The 16,323-nt window shown below is 38.2% G+C and overlaps 1 protein-coding gene across 1 annotated transcript in view; it reads left to right on the forward strand.

Moving 5' to 3' along the window:
- The window catches only part of LOC135472729 (follistatin-related protein 5-like), a 47,474-nt gene that overhangs the window by 23,993 nt on the left and 7,158 nt on the right, over positions 1-16,323 (forward strand). Inside the window, exons 4-11 of the mRNA XM_064752382.1 lie at positions 6,162-6,380; positions 6,905-7,519; positions 8,539-8,742; positions 9,217-9,377; positions 12,161-12,278; positions 13,657-13,815; positions 15,435-15,575; positions 15,996-16,279. Coding sequence (XP_064608452.1) covers positions 6,162-6,380; positions 6,905-7,519; positions 8,539-8,742; positions 9,217-9,377; positions 12,161-12,278; positions 13,657-13,815; positions 15,435-15,575; positions 15,996-16,279 — 1,901 coding nt within the window. The remainder of the gene's footprint in view (positions 1-6,161; positions 6,381-6,904; positions 7,520-8,538; positions 8,743-9,216; positions 9,378-12,160; positions 12,279-13,656; positions 13,816-15,434; positions 15,576-15,995; positions 16,280-16,323) is intronic.

Here is a 16,323-nt window from a genome sequence, read left to right on the forward strand (position 1 = left end):
GAAACACAGTATGTACATGTAGATACACAGTATGTACACTTGTACATGTAGATACATAGTATGTACACATGTACGTGTAGAAACACAGTATGTACATGTAGATGCACAGTATGTACACATGTACATGTAGAAACACAGTATGTACATGTAGATGCACAGTATGTACAAATGTACATATAACTTTAGATGGCATCTTACTGACAGATACATGTACAATTTATTTATTTATCTATTTATTTGATTGAGTGTTTTACTCAAGAATATTTGACTTACATGACAGCGGCCAGCATTATTGTGGGAGGAAAAGGGCAGAGCCCAGGCGGAAACTATGATCATCCGCAAGTTGCTGTCAGACCTTCCCTGGTACAGCCAGAGAGGAAGCCAGCATGAGCTGGACTTGAACTCACAGTGACCGCATAGGTGAGAGGCTCTTAGGTCATTATGCTGCACTAGCGCGCTAACCGACTGAGCCACATAGGGACCAGATACATGTTCAAGTGGAGAAGGCTCCGTCTAGTAGTATATATGTAATTACAAGTACAAAAGCCTTTTTAGACATTTACATAGAGGTTTGAAAGTTAATTATTTATATATGTACATCTATGTACAGATTTATGTTCAGCTGAAGGTTGCATGTTACAAAAGGGACTTTGTTGAACTTAATGTAGCATCATGAGCTGTGCCAAATAGAAGAAAAGAGAAAAAAAAATTGTAACAATGAGATGTTTTGATTCCCTGGGGCTGGGGCAGCTGCTGGGCTGGTAGGAAAATTAGGTTGAATTTGTGAATGGGGTACAGACCTGTGTTATGTTTAATGGGACAGGCAGGTGGGTAGAGAGAGGCCCCAGGGCAAGTGGGACACCCACCACCAGGTAGCAGCATTGGGCATTAACTTAGTAATTACCAAATAAACTCCTTCATTTCTACCAAGTCAGTAAAACCGATCTTTATCAACATTTGTGTTGGGAAGGATATTTATTAGCATTTAATTTCTGAAATGTACATGTGAAGATAAAAATATGAAAAAATTCTTTATATGGACAGGTATGTAAATGCAATTTTCTGGTAATTTGATGAAAAGCAAAGGGATTTACTTGAATTCCGGCATCCTTTATACAGAACAATTATACTAGATGAATTTAGTCATAATTTAGTTCATGTTAGCCTTTGAGTAATAATCCTATACATATTGTCATGGATGCATATAGAGTCTGTTTCATGAACTTGTGTGTGTTAAAGTATGTAAGCAAATTTTACTTACTGGTTTACATATGTGTTATAGTCATTATTTCTCAGCTTGAAACAAGAATCAAAACAAATGTTGTTTGCAAACCTGTTATGGCACAGAACTGAACAGAAAGGCCCTCTTACAGCACTAAATACTAGAGTTTTTGTACCTTGTGTAGTAACCTTACAGCACTAAATACTAGTGTTTTTGTATAAGGTGTGCAGTAACCTTACATCACTAAATACTAGTGTTTTTGTATACCTTGTGCGGTAACCTTACATCACTAAATAGTGGTGTTTTTGTATACTTTGTGCAGTAACCTTACAGCACTAAAAACTAGTGTTTTTGTATACCTTGTGCAGTAACCTTACAGCACTAAATTCTGGTGTTTTTGTATACCTTGTGCAGTAACCTTACATCACTAAATACTGGTGTTTTTGTATACCTTGTTTTTGTATACCTTGTACAGTAACCTTACAGCACTAAATTCTGGTGTTTTTGTATACCTTGTGCAGTAACCTTACATCACTAAATACTGGTGTTTTTGTATACCTTGTGCAGTAACCTTACAGCACTAAAAACTAGTGTTTTTGTATACCTTGTGCGGTAACCTTACAGCACTAAATTCTGGTGTTTTTGTATACCTTGTGCGGTAACCTTACATCACTAAATACTGGTGTTTTTGTTTACCTTGTGCAGTAACCTTACAGCACTAAAAACTAGTGTTTTTGTATACCTTGTGCAGTAACCTTACAGCACTAAATACTGGTGTTTTTGTATACCTTGTGCAGTAACCTTACAGCACTAAGTACTAGTGTTTTTGTATACCTTGTGCGGTAACCTGTCTTCACAACAGAACCCTGTGGCTGAGTTTGCTGCAGAATTGACACAATGTGGAGAGCAGTTTTGGGAACAGTACCACTGCCATTATAGAGGATCCTTCAGTGCCATGAGCTTCTGTGGCAATATGTCCACACTGTGACAACAAATGTTTACTGGAAATTACTGAGATGTTGATCTGATGGACAAAACAGAAGATTGACAGCAACTGTTAAGCTTCTTAACAGGCTACATTTAGCTGCATTTAGGACGTGCCACATGTAAATAATGGGCTGTAAAAGTTAGAAGAAATTCAAAATGGTAGCTAAAATGTGAAAAGAAGCAGTATAGTAAATTGGTGTTCTATGGGTTTTAGATGCAGAGCCAGACCAGGTAACAGGCATCTGTGTCCGTGCAATTCTGTTGACTCAAACATCAGGACAGTTGTTTTTCTCTTGAACAGAATTCCGGATACAGACGAAAAAAGTTGAATCTGCGATAAATAAAATAAAAAACTGTTCCCCAATTAGCTCAAGTGGTTTTGTATGTCAAGCATTTTGGTGATTTTCTTGTCAATGGGTGAAATTGTGGATGGGGTTGCATTGACATCCATCAACGACAAGGTTATCGGGTGAGAAAAGTAGGATTGTACAGTTTGGAAATTGGCATCGGTTAATAGCTTTACTCTGGAATTGTGGTTAGGAGAGAGTAGCAGAAGTCCATCTGGCAGATTAAATGGCAGTTTGCACTCACCCCCCACACTGGGGCCTCCTGAGGTGACTCAGGCAGTCTATTGTTGAGCAATATGAGCAGGTGATAAATATGGATGGCTTAGGTCTCTACAGTTGTCAGGACAACAGATGTTTTCACGCTGTTCTTCACTGAGCAATGAGACTCTGCAACATAGACGAGCAATCTGTTCTGATACACTGGTCTTCATAGACGAGCAATCTGTTCTGATACACTGGTCTTCGTTAGCTTGTGCACAACATTGTATCAATCTGTTCTGATACACTGGTCTTCGTTAGCTTGTGCACAACATTGTATTCAAAATTAAAGCGTCTGTGTTATAAATGCGTACATGTAAGTGTAAATGTATTAAGGGGACTAGAATATCGTCGGTAGACCAGGTGTATAGCTGGAGTTCAGTGTTTGTGATGCATTAGGAAAGTTATGTCCTCAGTGTACCACAGCAGTCAAAAGGCCTTTGTTCTTCTCCCTGTCTTGTGATATGTACGCCCATTCATGCTGTCTCTCCTCTATAAATAACCCTAAAACAACCCTTCTCAATTAGCCTACTAATGTGAGGGTATCTTTTAAACTAATGTTTTCCTGCCACAACACGCTTAATGTCTGTCCTCCTTGTACCTGATTAGGGCCAGTCCTTGTTATGAAAGGCTGAGTCAGATGAAGTAGACAGTGTTAGGCTCAGATTGCTGTCAGGAAAAGTACAGTGTCACATCTCCATGGAAAATGTAGAGTATGAATATGAAATAATTATATTAACTGTATGGTGATATTTCGTGAATTCATCCACTCTTGTGGTGACAGTTGAAGATTACGATGTGGCAGATGATGCAGTCTAACATTCACAAGACCTTTCCTTTTCCACCTGTATGATGTGCATATCTGTACACCCCCTTCGAATGAATGAATGAGCATGGCCCCTTGGAAAGTTTATCAGTAACATACCAAAGGCCCATATTTTAGACCAGGCACTGTAGTTTCCTCCACTCGTAAACAAATCGCCATTATATAAGTGAAAAATTCCTGAGTATGTCATTAAATAACAATCAAATAAACATTAAATATTAAGGTTATTATTTTCTATCATTTTTATGATTTTAAAATCCTGAGATTTGTCATCCTTTTGACAAAGTACAACTATAGCACCAGGGTAGTTATTAGGTCAGAAGTAGTAATTTTTGATGATTCACGGCATGATGGTAATGGAGCGTACCAATTCCACTTGTAAGGGAGATAGGGATGTCAAAGGTGTCACTAGCCTTCTCATGTTAGAACTGTCGCTATGGCAGGCTCGATTTTTTTCAATGGCTACATCAATGATGGATGATGTGGCACTGTTAGAGATGAAGGCAATTTGAGTGTGATTAGTCCTCCAAACTTCTTCACAGATCCCAAGCAGAAAAAGGCTGTAAAATCCATCACAAATCTGATAGTTGGCTCTTCCTGTTTCAGTGCTGCTTATCCTTCCCCATCCATCTTGGTTTAAATTGCATTAAGTGGCTCTAAATTTCCCTAGGTTTAACTCAGTTACCTAGTGTAGGCTGAGGTGCACATGCAATAGCTGTGCATATATCTGATACAGTTGTGCCATTGATTACATTGTATGATTACATTTCTTATCAGGGATAAATCCTCGAAGCGTAACACAGAATATTCAATTGCTACAGGTTTTCATGTAACTGTAGGCCAGTAATTTCTATTTTTGCTAACATGGGCATCAAGTTTAGTTATCATTTGTGAGATAGTTGAATATCAGTGACCAGACCTTATTTGTTGTACATGTTTGGACTGGAAATTCGGCTATCCTCTAATCAAATCTTGTTTGGAGCGAACACAGCAAACATATCGCTACCAGTGAATGTATGCTAACAGGATTCTTTATCCTTGTGCTCGTTTTTCATTCAGTTACATAAATTGAATTCAGACTTTTACTTCAAAAGTACATCAGTATACCTGTACATCACTTGGTGATTTATCTACAAAATGGCTGAAATATTTGTGTGATGCACAGGCACACACACTAAATTAGTTTATTCAGTATAACTGCTATTGAAAGGGAAGCTTTAAAAAAGTAATTGCCACAAGATCCCAGATTTGAAGTCGATTCAAATTTGAGTAAGTTTTGATGAAATACAGAAGATCTGTTTATGGCTTGGGTTTTTGTGAGTAGTTGTGTGAGGATGCTTGCTTCATTCCCAGGAGTGGTTGACTTTGTCTGCAATAATCACTCTAATATCCTGCTGGCAGTACTGCATGCTTTTCACCAAATGATCTCTCATGTTAATGACCTTTTCATAAATTAGAGGCTACACAAAACAAGCTCATTTTTATATCTGTATCTTTAAAGACTCGCTTGCGGTTTGGCGATATCTTCTGCAGATCTGATCAATATTGTCCAAATCATATCTGTTAATTTCCTGTACAGAAGGGCGCCTTGCTCTCATAAATTCGTTATACAGTTAATAGGATTGCCATCTTTTTGCCCACAAGTGTGCATAATTTTGATGACCTGCCCCATTTGGTGTAAACATGATCCAAGTCAGTATTTACACGTTATTCTGCTGGCTTATGACATGTCTGCCAGTTCTGAAATTACTCAGATATGAATCTCATTCTAGACCAAAAAAAAAAAGCATATTCTGCCCCTTGGAACTCTTTTTATCACCATTCTAATCTTTATCCTGTCAGAGAGTTTTGTGTTCCATCACTCAGTTCTTATGAATGAATTACTGGGCTTTAGTGCCCAAAAACTCTGAAAACACTGTAAAAAAAAAAAAGGTAGTACTGCCCTAACAAAGTGAGGGGCATTTGTTTTTTTGGTCCGAAAAAAATCAGTTTTATCTTTTACATTGCTCTCCCGCTGTACGTGGGAAGGTCTGACAGTAACCTGGAAACCGGACTGTGCCCGGTTTCCACCCACCATAATGCTGGCCTCCGTCGTATAAGTGAAATACTCTTGAGTACGGCGTAAAACACCAATTAAATGAATAAATAAATTTACATTGCCAGGAAGGTTTTTAACAAACAGTACAGCCATACAAGTACATACAATACATACATTGTTGTGTGGAATTGTAGGCTTTACACACAGATTCATACACAGCCTAAAAGCCCTGAAAATGAAAATGAAAGTAAAAATTTCAGGTGAAATTTCACCTTTTGATTTTGTTTATCCTTTGATGTGCATTTGTCATCATTAAGCATTCATTGACATGCCTGGACATTAAACTACTGTGGTTCAGCTGGTGAGAAGTTTGTTACACACGTGTCTATGTGATGTCTTGTATTTCTGACATGTCTTATTCTATATTTCCGATGTTTGATGTTTACATGTAGCTGTTCAATATGTGATATGTGGTATTTGCAGTGAAATGCAAGTCGGAGTTGGATTGTCCTATGAGCCGTGTGTGTAAGGATGGTTACTGTCACTGTGCAGAGAAGACGTATTGTGCTGGTCACTCCAGCCCTGTGTGCGGGTCCGATGGCATCCTCTACCCTAGTCACTGTGAACTTCACCGAACAGCATGCCTTAAAACCATCCACATTAAAATTGACCATAAGGGACTCTGCTTCGAAAAAGAAAAAGGTAGGTTTTGGGAAGCTAGTTTTTCTTGCCCATATTTTCATCCCCCGAAGCTCTAGCAGACAACTTAGCCATTAGAACTGTCTTAAGTAAAAAAAACATGTCTTTTTTTTTAATATCATTTTGCATTTTTATGACAAGTTGTTATTCTGATGTTAAGTCTGAAACTTGTGAAAGTTTTTTTTTGTTCTTGACATTTTTTCCCACTTGTTAACTGAGCTGTCTTTACAGAGCAGATCGATCATGTGAATGTTTTTTACTGAAGCAAGTAATGGCTATCTGTTTTACAAGTACATCTTCTAACATGTGTACAGGCTCAGAACGTGTTTGTATGTCTGCACCTACATGTATGTGTACATCTGCTTGACAGATATCAGATGTCAGGATTTATCATAGAGGTAAATGCTGACAACATTCACATGGTGGTGGTGGTTGTGGTTGTTTTTTCCAGTCACCTTTCATTTTCCATGGTCAGTGTATTCTCGATGCCTATTTGTAAAGAACCTTTTGATTTGAACGGTTTCCAGGCACTGAGACTGTGGGATACCTACCAGTTGGAACAAGTGATCAGAAGTCAAAAGACAGCTATGACAAAAAGATTGACACAGAAAAGTTCAAAGACACTAAAGAGGTCAAGGATACTAAGGAAGTCAAGGATACTAAAGATGTCAAGGATACTAAACAGTTCAAGGATTCTAAAGATGTCAAGGACATTTGGTTTAAGGACGTTAAAGATTTTAAAGATGAGAAGGACTTTGTCTCCAAAGAGTCCAAAGAAGAATCTTCAGAAGAGGAAAAGGGGAAAAAAGAAAAGTTTGAAGAAAAGGAGGAAAAAGCATTTGATGAAGCGGACAGAAAGTTTCAGAAGGGGGATAAGGAAGCTGAAAGTACTGAAGATAAGCAAGTGTTTGATAAGGCTATTGAGTTTGATGACAGTAAAGAGTACTACGATGATTACGAAGATTCAGAATATCGCAATGTGAAGACCATTGGCGATGTCAAAGATAAGCTGGAGAAGGATGATAAAGCTCAACCACCTACCATCTGCTCGGATGATGAATACAAGAAATTCAAAGAGGAACTCCTTAAATATCACTGTGCAAAGTTTGAAGAGCCAGACTGTGAGTCAGAGGTCCTAGAAAGTAAGTCCTGTACAGCTGTATCGACTTGACACCATTGTTCAAAAATGCGTTCGTTGGGCTTGATCTGTCTCATCAGAAAAAATTGGGTAGAAGTCAGTATGGCACTTTTAAGAATTCTGAGTGATAAAAAAAAGGGATCTTTAAGAAATTAACGCTGAGAGAAAAAATTTACTCTGCCTCGGAAAAAAAAAATGAAGTCCGAAAAAGTTTTTGACTTCGGCCTTTTTTTTACTCCCAGCGAACATATTTTTAATGATGGCCTTACCCAACTTATGATAAGGATAACAGTGAATGAAACCCTTCATGTTGGCATCCATAATAATCCGTTACCAATGGAACTGTGAGTTTACAGTCTTCATCTTACAGATTACAGGAGTTTCCTCCTCCTGTTTTACCCAGATCATTGTCAGTTAAGGGCACAGTGGTCATCAGTTTCTTTGTAATAAACGTCATGGGCGAGTAAAGTATTTTGCCAGACGCCATCCAAAATGTAGTATGCATTGCCCTGGGCATTAAGGCTGAGGGTCAGTGTTGATGACAGAGCTGTGGCATGGAGACCAACAGCAACACTGTTAATATCCAAACTGTGGGTGAATGGAGTCAGCTGTAGTAAAGGTGGCTGTCAGGGGCCAGACAGTGGACTGAATCAAAATCCGCAGACAGCACCAATAAGCTTAAGGAAGGTTCAATTACCTGTCATTCTCAAGTCAATAATGAGCGGTCACTAGTGGCAGCGGCTAGGGATATATGTAGGCAGTTTGATAAAGTCCCCTTCTGAGCCTTTCATCATGCTTTGTCCAAGTTAGTTATACCCTGCTTTATATGCTATTACCATGGTAACATACATGTAGCTTTTACCTTATTTCAGAGATTGAACAGGAAGGTGCTTGAAAGAACTGTAGTTTATCTTCCAAAGAATCTTGAACCTTCAAACAAAAAACTTGATCCTTGTAATAAACTGTATAATTAGTCTGTCTCCGGACAGTAGATTGTGATGTATTCACGATTTTATTTTACAGAGAGGAAGTTCCTAGCCTCGCTCATGTTCAGTTATTACGACCGGGATTTTGATGATTACCTGCAGAAGGAAGACCTTGAGCAGATCGAAATGAATGAACATTATGAAAAATTGTCAGCTTCCTGTATCCTTATGGATATCATGAGATTTGAGGATGCCGCTAAAGACGGGAAGCTGTCCATCGATGAATTCTTTGAGGCATTCAGTAAGTTCTTTGTGTCTTGCTGTTTTAATTAAGCTCAGTGGTTAAATTCCGACAGTAAGCAATTATTTCTACTCCATGATGATTTGGAATGAACAATTTTGAGGTGATAAGTAACCAGGAAATAAACGTCAGAACAGTAGGAATTGATGTTAGAGATGTTTGTGTAGTCTGCACTGGGAGGAAAGGTCATCATTGTAGAAATCTCATTTACCTGCATTGCCCATCTTCCCCCAAGGCTAATGATGTCTGAGTCACATGACCTTCTAGCCTCAGTATTGAATAGTTAAGTCAGCACATTACGTTATAAATTCTTATAAACAAAATTCAGGGAAGTCGTGATAGGTTGGTCATAAATACAAGTTTCTCGTATTGATAGAAATATCCATAAAGCAGCCTGAAAACTGCAATTGGCACTTATTATGAAAATGAGTGATAAATATGAGTTGATGTTAACAACAGCTGAGTTTGTTCCAGGTCTTGACAAGAGTGTACTGGATGAGCGGGTGAAAACGCTAACTATTCTGGCCACAGTGGGCCACGGGCTAGAACTGACCTGTGGTATTATAGGGGTTAAGGATGTCATCTGGAAGAGACATGGTGTGGATGTCAATGCCCTTCATATGGACGATATCAGTGTAAGTTAATTCTACAGTTACATTAACACATGTACATATGGGCTAGGTAGCTTTCTAGATGAACTTAGGATGAGTGTAAAATGCTAAATGACCTAAAAATTATCCCAAGTTGCACATTTTGCTTGATTGTTAGGGTTGTATTAATCTTATCAAAGTGTTTGGAGGTTTGTTCAGAAGGTAAGATGATATCCTACTGGAAATTAGTATACTTACAGGTATTTGAAGTACATGTACCAGCATACTTACAAGAATTTGTACGTACATGTACCAGTATACTTACAGGTATTTTTAAGTACATGTACCAGTATACTTACAGGTATTTTCAAGTACATGTACCAGTATACTTACAGGTATTTGTAAGTACATGTACCTGTATTCTTAAAGGTATTTGTAAGTACATAGCACCAGTTGATCTTTAGCAAGCAAGTACATGTGATTTCCAAGATCAAAAAGCCAATCATACGGGTCGATTAATCAATCTGTCACTCAGAATATTTTGAATTAATAAAGCTATTGTTCAGTGAAGTAGAACTTATTTGGACATATGTAAATATTTTGTTGAAGCAGTAGTTAATAAATTATTTTAGCTGGAGCTATGTTTCATCTTTCCTTTGTATGTACAAAGGACAAGAGCAGGGCTGTTTGGTTGACACATGCTAAAAGGCATGAATAGTCCAGGAAAAGAGTTGCTCATGCAGTGCACATGTATTCTGACCAAGAATTGAAACCATGAGATCAGTTAAAACAATTCAGATTACAAGTTTTGTTTCATTTCAAAGCTCAAACAGTTTCACGTACTCTTAAAAATTGCATTGGTTACACCAGTGAGCAACCATACACTTTGCTGATCAATTCCATTTCAGATCTGTGATAAAGAACTGAATTGATATGATGACGGATCCTGTGGGATTACCCTGTACACATAGTGAACTGAACCAATAGTTCTGCAGTCACTTGCCACATTAATGTGTGCAGGAAATAAATGGATTTTTCTGATCAGTTTTCCTATTATTTTAGCTGGAGCTATGTTTCTGCCTTTGAGCCAAGACTGCGAAGTGTCCATTTCTTTAATGTTTTTTCTTTTTTTTAACTCTTAAAATGAAATGTCGCAGACACACTGGAAGCTCATGCTTCATACATGGAAAGTATTAATGGAAATTTTTTTCCTGAAAAAACATAATTGATGCACATGTGAAGACCGGGAAATCATTCTGACATAATCAATACGCCAGGTTCAGTATAGAAGAGCAACTGATTTTGATATCGTAATGGTAGAGACAAGCATGTGAATCCTTGAATGTCCATGTTATTGACATGAGAGCTCATGGAGCACTACAGACCCACCCTGAGTGGTCTATCTTGGGCTGTCAGCCTCACCAGTATCTCCCTTAGGGAAAACGAACTGACCTAAAGTGATTATTGATTGAGGACCAGCACCGTGAGCCCTACTAGAGGCCAGCTGTAATGGTCACATTGAAGACCTTCACGCCTACAACACGCTCCCACTTCAGGACATATATCACTTTCCTTTCTGTAGCAATGACAAGAGTTGTTTACACAAAGCTCGTAGTCATTAAGAACTTCCCGTCCAGAGTCTGCGAGGATTTGAAGGACTAACAATTAATTACACCATTTTATTACAACATAATAGAGCATTTAACTTATTCTTTGTAGAACACCTTTTGTAAGTTTATACTTCGTTAGCATGGATCAATTGATGGAAGTGCTTATCTTTGCTACTCCGCATGTGTGTTAAGATTTAGGTAGGTTTGGTAAAGGGATACGAAATGAACATGGTTTAGCTGAATGGACAGAGCTACAGTATATGACAACTCCATACTTATTTTTGTAATAGGAAAGATTGTGGATGCTAAAAGATTTAAATTTTTGTCCATGATTAGGTTTGGCGTTTTGCCTAACTTTGGGAAAATTGTGAAATCCTGTGTTGGTAGTTATGGAAACTATGAAACAACAAATAGGCCTGCCTTGTTTGTATCAGCGTATGATTCCCACAGGGATTCCACCTGTGTATAGTTCATGTGACAGTTCAGCACGTGACTGGCTATTGTTCGTGCTGTAGGAACCCTCTCAATCTCTTAGAAGTGTTTGATTCTGGATTAGCATCAACACTTACATTCCATGTACATGGGGAATTTTGACACGCTTTTATTTATTTCTATGATTCTACCCTGTTGCGTAATATGATCTAAGCACGACCAGTTTACATTATCCGTTCTTTCATGAAATGAAATAAGGCTTGCACACTTGTGAATTCATGTGGATGTGGATTAGATTTAAATCTATGTTGAATTTCTTTTTCACATTGTCTTTCGCATTCTTTGATGATAAACTAGTGAAGGAAGGTTGCGAGTTAGGCGAGAGTGATCAGTGTACATTTCACTTTTGTGGCTAACGTTGCATTCACATTTAGTTATAGAGACATCAGGATTTTTAACCGTGGTCAGGAGATACCTTAACAAGTCTAAATGTTTGTTTGTCGCCTCACACTTCAGCTGTACTTTTCGACATTTGTATTATTGTTATCACTATTGACCATACCTTTATTCGTACAAATAATATGTTGAATAATAAATCATTCCTTAATGAGTGGCACAACCTCATAGAAAGTAGAACATGTGTCCAGTGATATTTACATTAAATTACCCTCTTTAAATAAAGGTTTCATTCATTTATTCAATAATGATATAGTCTCTCTTGGTTGTATTACAGTATATTTTTCCCTCCCCTCTCTCTGACCCTCGCACATTTTTCTCTCTTTTCAGGCGTTTGAAGACGGCACCCTATATATCTCTCATGTGGCTGTACATCACATGGGCAATTTCTCCTGTCATGACCGCAATAACCCGGATGTGGTGCAGTCCCATATGATCAAAGTTCAGAGTGAGTTCACCAATCAGGACCCTCATGAGAAACAACTAATCTTTATTTTTACCTAAAGCACACAGGATCAAGGAAGATTTTCCTTCACTCCATTTTGTAACCAGTGCTTTATTTCAGGGTTCGTTCATGTTTACTGCCTTTAGTCGTAAAAAAGCTAGATGTATGCGTGCTGCGAACACAAAAAGCTCTAGATAGCTTGGCCTAATGCAGATTTATGCCTTAGTTTTTCCACAGTTTGCTTTATCTTCCATTTTTATGAAGCTCTGCATTGCAAATAGAGGTGTAAAAGAAGTGAATCAGTTCATTCATTTCCAGTAATGAAATTAAGTAAATCTGCAGAGTAAGTTTATTCTGAGATACAGTGTAATTCTTGTACAGTTACTGGTCAGAGATGATGCGAAAACTAAGTCCCTAACTTGGATTGACTTGTGTACATTTCGCCTGTCGACCTCTCATGAATCTGGCTGCTTATAAAGATGCTTTAAACTCCAAAATACTAATACCATGGAATTGAGAACTTTCTAAAATATGCTCCAATTATTTATCAGTATTGAATTTGCTTGTGATTTGCATAGGTGGGATATTTTGTAGAATTGTGTATACTCAGCATGGGCTTAATTTCTAACCTATCTCATTTTGAATGCATCTTTGTACGCCAGAAAGAACAAGAAGCGGTGGTTAAAATTAAAATTCATTGAAATTGGAGCCAGTACTCTGAGTTTGTAGCAGCATTTCGTGTAAATTACAGTTTACTGATGTAAATCTTGGTTAACACTGCATTGAACTACAGTGGTAATATGTCCATTTTTCGACATGCTTCTTTTAGTGATTTTTTTTTTGTCATTAAGCAAATGGCAGTTGTGTCCCCCACAATGTCTTATTTTAAGCTTTGAAAGGCGAAGACCAGCTCTATTTATTTGTTCCAATCTTTAAATGTTAAGACATATATTGAGTGAAACAAATGTATAAATAAAAAAAAATTTGATGAAATTAGGACATCTAGAAAGATAAGTGTTAACATAGAGGTGTCAATTATGTGTGTAAAAAAGAAAAAGTAGAGGTGTTGTTGATTCTCCAGCTCTCCTATGTCCATACGAAGTGATATGCAAATTTCCTGTTGACCAGTCTTCATTCAAAGTATATATAGTAATTGAAGTAAATGTATAAATAAAACACAATTTCAGTCAAGAACGTGAGATGTTTTGTCAAAAATTTGATAAATCTTGGCATCTGGAAAATGAAGAGGAATGGTTAGCATAAAAAATATCCATTACATGTGTAAAAGAAGAAAAAAGACCAGTCTTGAAATTCCACAGCACACCCCCCATCCCCTAGTGCCTCCCCGTTTAACATCTCTGTCATCTCTCTCTGTTTACAGTGTCCCCACAGGTGAAGGTCATGCCCGGAAGCCAGCTCCACCGCTCTCACACAGATGTGACCCTTAAGTGTCATGCAGAAGGTGTGCCCACTCCAGAAGTCACATGGGAAATCAACGAAGTTCAGATTCCAAAAGATCACAAACACTTTGAAAGACTAAGTAAGACATTCATTGTTCATATAGTCTTAGATTCACCAAATCTAAGCTAAACTAGCATCTAAACTAGCCAGAAGTAAAATTGAATGACAGATTCAATAAAGGTGCTATAGCATCTCGTCCATCAGATCCTTAGTTCAAGCCTGACCATGCAAGGTTTTAGTTTTCTTAGTTAGTTCACGACAAATTTGCTCCATATATTCTGTAATGTTAACAATACATTACCAGATCAAAGCAATATGTTCATTTTATTAATTCAAGTCCTGGTATTTTTATGCTGTCCATGGATCCATAATAAAGAATATAGATTGATTTCTTGCTGACTTCATTAGTTACCACCAGCCATGCTTTTTTCCCTATAGCATTGTTAGATCAATATGTTGTATGTTCTGCTGTAGCCCCGTACAGTCAGCAGTCCTTATCATATTTCTCAAACCCCGGCCTGCAACTCCCAAGAGGATTACAAGCTGTTTGACCCAAAACAAATTCAGATTGGCTGTGTGGTTTGCTAGCAGTGTACATTGAACGTGAAAAAATTACAGTTTGCCTACGCAGTGGATACTGTTATGTATGAAATAATAGTGCTGGCTAATAATCAATAGCATTCTACTTCAAATGTGTGATGTCAAGTGAGGTAGTCTACGTCCTGTGTGCTTAGCAATGATAAATGATCCTTCTCTTCAGCTACATGTTGTGTGAGCGCGACCATTTTGTGTGATATCACGGCATCTGTCAACATAACATGAAGATTTGTGTATATAATAATGTTGCCCTTGGGCTAAAACCTTTCCCTTGAACTTTGCATCTGGATACAGATATCTACTATCAGCCTGTATTAAGAAGACATTTGTCATTCCATGAATGACTTGTAGGGTAGTTGATGACTTTCAGAAAAATAAAGTTTATTTTTTTATCTCATTGGTCATTCATATTACAAGATGTAATCTTGCTTTTCAGTGATTGATAAAGGGACCTAGCTGAGTGTTAAAGTGCTTCCAGCTTAAATATGGAGGTTGCATGAGACAGGGTTCAACCTTAGACAGGGCATTTTAGGGATTTCCCCACTCTCAATCCTCTTGGGGCCAACAGTACTCTTTTGTGTGGTATTACATGAAGTTTGCAGATCAATTGCCTTCCACCAAAATAATATATCAGACTCGGGTATCCTCCCCCCTTAAACTTTTCAACCATAATGGCGTGATGATTTGTTCAATATGACACCCAGCAACAATAGTTATTTATTTAATTGATCAGTGTTTTACGGCATACTGAAGAATATTTCATTTATACGACAGCAGCCAACATTATAGTGGGAGGAAACCGACTGTCCACAGGTTGCTGTCCTTCCCACATATGAGCAAAGAGAAGGTCAGCTTGAGCTGGCTCAGCAACAATACAACAAATATATAAATATGTTTGTGGGACTGATTGTATTGTGGAATTCCATGGTTGGCCACAATTGTGTGTAGAATTATACTCCATTGCATAGAGGGGTGCTTGGAATATTTATCCCATTCACACCAAGACATGAAATTTTAGAGCAGTGCTTGCATGCTATCAGATGAACTCATGTCCTGGTGTCTGATCTACAATCTCAGATTACTTCTCATCCATTGTTACAGATAACAATCGCACCCTTGTCATCCACAACACAGACTACCAGACGGATACAGGGGCGTACAAGTGCCGTGCATCCAACATGGCTGGTGTGGCGCAGGACATTGCCACCGTGTTCATACAGAACTACAACAGCACGCATCTCAGTAAGCACCTGGATGGTTGTACTAAAATCCTGATTATGAGTCAGCTTAAATACAGGAGTTGTGTCCTTTTATTTGGCATTATAACAACAGGAAATGTTTTTATCTTTGACTTTGTGAACCAGTCTGTGCTCCCTGTGCAGTGGGGCAAGACACAGCATAGACAGCCTGTCAGTCTTACAACTTCAGTCAGAGTTAGGAACCTTTGGATGATGATGTTAACAGATGGAGTAATGTGTACAAAATACTGAAGTGTCCTGATGTGCACCTAAGGTGTGGCAGTTTGTGTCTTCCTAATCTCAAATTTCACAGGATACCGACAATGTGAATGTGTGGGCAACCTGATCCTTTTAAGTTTTTGCTACAGGAATGAAACTATGAGTTTGAGTTTTGAAAGATTCAAATTTAACATTTGTCTTACAGATCCAGAAACAAAGAGCGCTGACAACATGTTTATCGTGTTCCACAACAAAGGATATGATATTTACGAACCGCAGCATTGCCTTGTCCGTCATGAAGTCAGCGGAGACTTTACCCATATGCAGTACTTCCCCGAGATGATGGATGGTGTCCAGTCCCTATGTGGTGACAGGGACTGTGACTGGGGTACTGCCATTAATGTAGCCAATAAGTTTGTGTACGCCAGTCAGCCTGCTATGAACAGGGTTGTCATCATTGATGTTACAAAGCAGTGGAATCCAGTACAGGTAATGGTCTCAGGGGAGATAACTCACAGCTACTTAAACAGAAT

The sequence above is a fragment of the Liolophura sinensis genome, chromosome 1 (assembly GCF_032854445.1).
Source record: "Liolophura sinensis isolate JHLJ2023 chromosome 1, CUHK_Ljap_v2, whole genome shotgun sequence".
Taxonomy (NCBI): Eukaryota; Metazoa; Mollusca; class Polyplacophora; order Chitonida; family Chitonidae; genus Liolophura; species Liolophura sinensis.